The sequence below is a fragment of the Calliopsis andreniformis genome, chromosome 3, assembly GCF_051401765.1.
Source record: "Calliopsis andreniformis isolate RMS-2024a chromosome 3, iyCalAndr_principal, whole genome shotgun sequence".
Lineage (NCBI taxonomy): Eukaryota > Metazoa > Arthropoda > Insecta > Hymenoptera > Andrenidae > Calliopsis > Calliopsis andreniformis.
The window spans coordinates 5,856,906-5,863,912 of NC_135064.1; the positions used below are offsets into that span (position 1 = coordinate 5,856,906).

Below are 7,007 nucleotides of genomic sequence, written 5' to 3' on the forward strand. Positions count from 1 at the left end.
TTTTCTTGTTATAATTTCGTCACTCTTTGTACTACTACTATTACTTTTATAGAGAGACAATCATTTTACTTCAATTTTACATTTAACAAGGCAAACTACTGACACATGTATTAATCATTTGTAAAAAGTGTGCCTCTTATACTTTGTAAGTCAATTTCTGATAACAAGTTGTGAAGTAGTAATAAGTAGTAATTATATTATATCATAATTATTCTGTATTGTTTAATGGTATACTTCAAGACTGTTCAAATGGTATGTATATGAAGCATATTTTTTTATTAAATATTATAGTTAATTATTAGGTATTAATTAATAGATATTAATTGCTAATATGAAATAATAATATTTTATAAAGTATTGCAAGGAAGTAAAATTTATACGTGCCATAACAATTGTAAACCAATTTGATTTATGGTATCTAAAGGTATGTTTATACTGAGACAACAATGATGAACATTTTGTGGCCTGTTATATAAAAAAATAAGAAAAACGTAGAACACTTTAGGAGGATAGGTTCTAAACACAAACTCAATGAAGAATTCACATATGTCTAAAAATGCATAGTTTCATGCTACAAGCAGCAAGAGACGACACAATTTTCCTCGTTGCCTCAGTATAGACATAGCTTAACATTTTAATGTAAATGGTATCTTAAAGTGTTTTTAGAATATAAAGGATTGACCGCTTGCCCGAAGATTTTTTTAGAACCATATAAATCAAAGTTAATTAAAGTAAAATAGAAACATATAAATTAACTAATCGGTGGGTAACTAATTATTACAAGATAAATAATGTACGAGACTTTCAAAGATTCTATGATTTTTTCTTCTTTCTCAAGTTCACCAATGTAACAATGCCTACTCCATAATTTAAAAGATAACTTGTGACAACTGTGATTCATTGTTACAAAGTAAAAGATTAAATATATATTCTTATCTCCAGAACGATTAAATACATACGTCCAATGTCTCACAAAGTATATCAGGGGTTTATAGACCACTGTTCTGCGAGAATTTAACAAAATCAAGAGGAAAAAGAGGAAGAGGACAAGTTGGGTACTGCCTTTGCCAGTGTCTATCTCTTCTATAGCATTCCAGCATTCATACGTAAACTGGAAAACGACGACGATCGAGACGCGACGGTTGCCCCTATTGATTAGCCCCCCCTCGTCTATCCCTTTCTCTCCTCCCTCCAAGGATCTTTGACCCTCCCACGCAAGAGTGTGTCGCGGAAAAAGACTGTGAATGTCAAGGGTTGCAGATCGCGGGCTCCTGGCGAATGTACATTTCGAGAATAACGATTTAGGTCGTCGTTAATGCGGTCGAGAATGGTCGGGAAGAGCCATCTAGCCAAGCTCTACGACTGAATATAATTAGGAAAGTTGATGTTTGAAGGGTGAACCTGAAAGTAAATTACCTACCGAAAATGATGGAAAGGGATAAATTATGTAATTGAGACAAATTGTGTTATCTTTTGTAAGATCGGAAATAAGGGAAATCGATTAAAACAGAGTTCATTTATCTACGACCTTGTTGGGTCAAAAAGAATAAAGCTGCACTTTCTACAATGCAACATCACACCTTTTATTGTTACTAAGAATTTGTTAGCGAAGTTTACTGTCTTTATTTTGTTGCATTTTTTGAGTTCTCCTAATGCGTTAGTACTCTTTATCTTCTTTATGGGATAACCTAGGAAAACCATAACCCTTTTTGAAACGATTGGAGTATTTTATGGAGCTCTAGTTTTTTTATGGGTCCCTTTGAAAAAGATTCAAGAAAATCGATTTGATTAAAGAAGAATACTTAATTCTATTTTAACGGACGGGAAAATTATTCAATCATTCCATTAAATACTTAATTTTCTTTATGATACAGAAAATTTCGAAATTTTTTATAATTAAAATTTTTTACAATTTTAGGTATAGATTAATATAGCTTATAAAAATTAGACTGTATTAATTCAATAACTCCATGAATGAAGGCAGTACAATAACTTAACAATTATATGAATTGTATTAAACTATTTCATTTTTTGCAAACAACTTGCACTTCTATTACACCACTACAAATAAATAAATGATATATTTTACTTTCTACTGTCCATGCTACATGCACATGAATGTAATATGATACAACAGTATACAATTAGATTTTAGTAAACTTGACTGCGAAAATTCACGTTAGTAATGTGTTTCTTTAATATAATGTTACAAAATATAAAACTTCGGTCTCCTCTCACTCTTAATAAACAAACAGACGTTTATCAATTAGAAAGCTGCTGTTGCAATGTATATAGTCTCACGAAAGCGGTAACAAAATATTCAGTAGCGAATAAAAAATTACGCAACAACTATTGCTAACATTGCAACTTTCAAAACAGCTGTTTCCCAGCTTAGTACCCTGATTTTTACCGAAAAAAGATCAAGATCTCAGTAGAATAGCCAACGTGCAAGAACACTTTACTTTTTTTTAATTTTAGTAAAAAATCATAACATTTAGTTAAACAATCAATGACTCCATAACATTACATTGTATGTTCCGTTAACTCGTGTCTACAGAGTTCATTAATGTTCATGACGACCTCCATAAGAACGAATAACATTTCAAATAATGGGAAACACGTTAATTAAACAATTATTTTATGATTAAAGTAATAATTAAATTTCCAACTAACATTAATATTTACAATCCTAAATATCCAAAACTACTTGCAAACACAGGCTTCGTTGATTCATCCTCAAAGTGTGAGGCAATTATATTAAAGAAGGAAATTAAATTAAATTATATAACTTATTAAATAAAAATTCCATTCGAACTTTTTATGTCGTGCATTACTTTAGAACAACACTTTCGCTTGGTATTATTCTATTTATGACACAATGAAAAACGCATGAAATATCCATATTTCCGCAATGTACTATTTCGGAGCGCGCGAAAAACGGTCATTTCAGATTGCCATGAATTCGACCTAGGTTTTGAAATCGTTTGAAAGAATATTCGACATCGAACGACTGCATAGTTGACACGCGATACATTGGGGACCATTGCCTCACCCATATTTGCATTTGCAATTAACATAGATCACCCATGCTGTTTATCTGCATGAAACTCTCATTTAAAATAGACATAATCATTCATTCATTGCGAAACGCAGTGAGTAAAAAGGAAAGCAAAATGATACGAAGCACTCGCCTTTCTTATTAATATGTACTCAAGGCAGTTTTTCTGTAGAAAAAAAAAAGAAAAACAAACAATGTCCATTCCTGTAGAATGTATGCAAAAACAGGTAAACGGATTATTAAAATTTCCAATAAAATTCAATATGAAAAAGACATGAAAATAAATTAAAATTAAAATTTATATTATAATACGAAATTGTTTTTTAGGTGCCACTTCTGTCTATTTCTCCATATACAATATTTAGGTACTTTCCTTGGAATAAAATAGAAATACGTTAAAATGTTAGAAAATAGTATCTATGCCTGAATACAACGAAAAGAACTTTGTTGGGTAAGACGGGAGCGAGATCCGCTACCTGGGTAAGCCCTCCGTAACCTTATCGGACAGCGATAACGTGAACTAGCTTGATAAACGTTGGAACCAAGTATAATGTAAAAATGAGACTTTAGGAAAATAGAAGATAAAAAGGACAAACGATACAAAAGCGTCCACGATAACGCCACAAAATCGCAATACTATTATATTAGGTAATTATGGAGTAACTAATGTTGCTGTAGCGTGATTATTCATTCATAACACTGTCATTCAACATCTATCATGAGTATAAGAGCCCAAAGTCAAAATAGTTTGTTACACATTAAAGTGTAAGCACAACAAACCCATTACATTCTTACTTCAATCACCTTTGTGTGCAAACACATTACTGTCACGTCATGTGTACTCACGTTACATACTATAGCAAATCCATAGTATGAGGCGAGATTATATCCTCATTTTAGATCTATTTTGCAACAATGTGAAACGAAATTTGCTATAATATGTAACATGATTGTATGTGACGTGACAGTAATGTGTTCGCACCCTAATATCCTGCAACAATATGGCGGCTGCGTCGCGACACACGTGCTTCAACCGATGACGTAAGATAAGTACATTTCAAACAATGGTCGAAGAGCGAATTTTCGTTTCACGGCACGTGTTATTTCTATCACCTTTTTTTTATTTCGCGTTAACGGACGACTGTCATCACGAAGGATGTCTCGTTTGTCAGGCACAATGTCACGCACTTATTTGCATAATAAATCCCGAGTGCCACCACATTTTCCCTTTTTCTCTGTTTGATAGAATCTGACATGTCTACGACGCCGTATACCGCCATCTTTACACCCCCGTTTATTTTTTTGTAACCTCACAAAGTAATAGGTTGGCGTAATTTAAACTGTCCTCTTCACAAGTCGTAAATACTGCAATTTAGAATAAGAAGTGTGGCAGTAATAATGTAAAGAAAAATATACTGTGCATTCTATGCAATAATCGGAAATACTCCAAAAGGGTAGAAGCCACGAGGACACCATTACTTCCGCCAAAAATGGCTACCCTGTTCAATGGTCACGTGCTAAGCTTCTTGGTTATGTTTCCATAAAAGCCGGCACAGAAATCGCAATTAAATCGAGGAAATTTATTTAAAATGAACCTTCATTACTTGATCTCTGAAAATTAATCTAACTACACATAATAAAGCTCAGCAAGAGGAAAACTGAATTGGTAAGAATGTATCAGATTTTCCATGCTCTCTTCATCTTTACTGAATAAATTTTCTAAATGAACTGTTTCAAAGCATTCTCAAAAACGGTTTATCACTTTGGAAACTTTTGATATTTGAAACCCGTTTTTCTCAAGAAAAGTCAAGTTACAATTTTCAACCTGAAACGTTAAACTTGCTATAACACGACACGTTATGTGACCAACCTCATTACTAATCTAAACCGTATTTTGAAAAACACAGGTCCTCAAGACTCGTAAAAACTAATTTCTCCTCGCATCTTCACTGACCCTAACGACCAACGAGTTTCATTCGCCGCGTCCAATTTCAGTAATCTCGGAACGCGACCTTTACAGGTCAAACCCTCCAAAGATAGCCTCGCACACGTCTGGTACGAGGGGTTGCGACAACGAACGGAAAACCTCTCTCCCTGCTGAAGTCACAGCAAGATACGAGATTTGTACGAGAAATATACGAGAGAGGAAAATAAAGCTTACAATATTTGCATTCGAGTTTATGCTGGACGTGTCACCGGGTAGCGAATAGGTGGAAGCTGCGTATATTAAGAGGCTGCCGACGAAGATGTACCCTCAGCTATCGAAAGACACACACGGAGCAAGAGGGAGGCTTTTCGACGCAGCTTGACGACGAGGTAAGGTCGCATGTAGAACACTCTAGGTAGATAGGCACGTTGCAAGGAGGAAAGTCATGGAGGGTACACGGATCGATGCTCGGGGCTGGCAAACGGCTCAGTCCCGAACAGAACACAAATTTCGCACGGAATATCGCGCACTATCACTGAAAGAAACAACCACGAGTAAGGGCCACACGTTCATCAGCACAACAGACGTTCCATGCTCTTGTTACCGTCATGAGAACGTGGTTTCTTTCTGTCGACAGCGCTGCGTACACGACACGTTGAGACTGACGAAGGTGTTCTCAAGCGATGGCTCGCAGCCGAGAGACAGCTGAGGTTACGCGATATCGCGAGCCAAATCGTGCATAGGGTTTAATATGACGCAAACGGGAAGACGGCAATTCTTAAATGACCAGTGCTCGATGGACTTTATTTCTAGTATAGATCAATGAATTACCCAAGGGTTGCACACCTGGAGGGTGAAGGCATGCACGGGAAGGGTTTGAAGAGGCACGAGTAACGATCACTCACCACCAATGCTGAGAGTTCTCCATCGGGTTTTCCGCTTGGAACCCTTCTTGCCCATCTCTCACGAAGACCGAACTGGTCCTCCTCCCTTCTGTCTCTCTCGTCTTCCCACCGATCTCGGTCGACTTTTCTAGGACGAAAGCGCCACCGAAATCATACCGCTGATCGCGACAGAATTTCGCCACTACCTCCGCGGCAGCATCTTATCGACTATTCATGTGTGTCCCGCGTCGACCGTCTAACTCGACAGAAAAAACTTTTGGGAACGAACTACCGGACGAGTGAGGCCTGCTCGTAGCAGAAGACAACTCCAATACGTAACCCGCGCCGCACGAATAGCGACCGCACACTGCTGTCCCCACCTCTCCCCTCCCTTGCGGTCCCCACCCTGCGCTTGTTGCTCCCCTGCCCCAATCCCCTGTCATCTACGCCGTGTCCCTCGCAGATTCCACTTGTTGTCTCGTTTCTTTTACAAGAAATAGATTTCCTGCAAGAAATATGCTTTTATAGGTCGATCGTGCTATGTTGCGCAATCCGAATGCATAGACAACGAATGTCACTCGAGTTTACGGCCGTAAGATCGATTTGTGTTTCATGCCTGTGATTCAAATGATTCGAACAACGAGTATTCTGCGCAAGCGTCAGTATTCAACGATCGTCGCGCCAGGATTGGCTGTTGTCATGACGATCGACGTAAACTTTCGCGCGCCATTTTATCCGGCTTTAGTATGGCTAGAAGTAGAATCACTATGTTTAAAGTTGATCTGAATCGAATTGAATACTTTAAAAAATAAAAGTAATAGTTTTAAAATAGACTTGAATTTACAGTATGTGTATAAGCATGAGTTTCTGGGAAAACAAAAGCAATATTATAAAGCATGTACAGATTAATCCTTATTTAGTAATTTTAATGTTTTTATGAACACTTTATTAAATATTTTTAAATTGTCAATGCATGTTTATGATAATGTTTTGTTCTGTAATAAACCACCAGCAAGATCGTGACAACTTAACCTCAGAATTCAATTCTGAAATCTGCCCATAAATTAGATCTTTTTAGAAACTACATTAGTATCAAAAACTTTGGACACTTAAATACAATCAGTTATTATAAAGAGAA

General features: G+C 36.4%; 1 protein-coding gene across 2 annotated transcripts in view; it reads right to left on the minus strand.

The window, feature by feature from the left end:
* LOC143177692 (uncharacterized) overlaps positions 1–6,222 on the minus strand; it is a 91,257-nt gene extending 85,035 nt beyond the window's left edge. For both annotated transcript variants that reach the window (XM_076375797.1, XM_076375795.1), the window contains exon 1: positions 5,891–6,222. In XM_076375797.1, the coding sequence (XP_076231912.1) occupies positions 5,891–5,945 (55 nt within the window). In that variant the 5' untranslated portion in view covers positions 5,946–6,222. The remainder of the gene's footprint in view (positions 1–5,890) is intronic.
* Between the last annotated feature and the right edge of the window lie 785 nt (positions 6,223–7,007).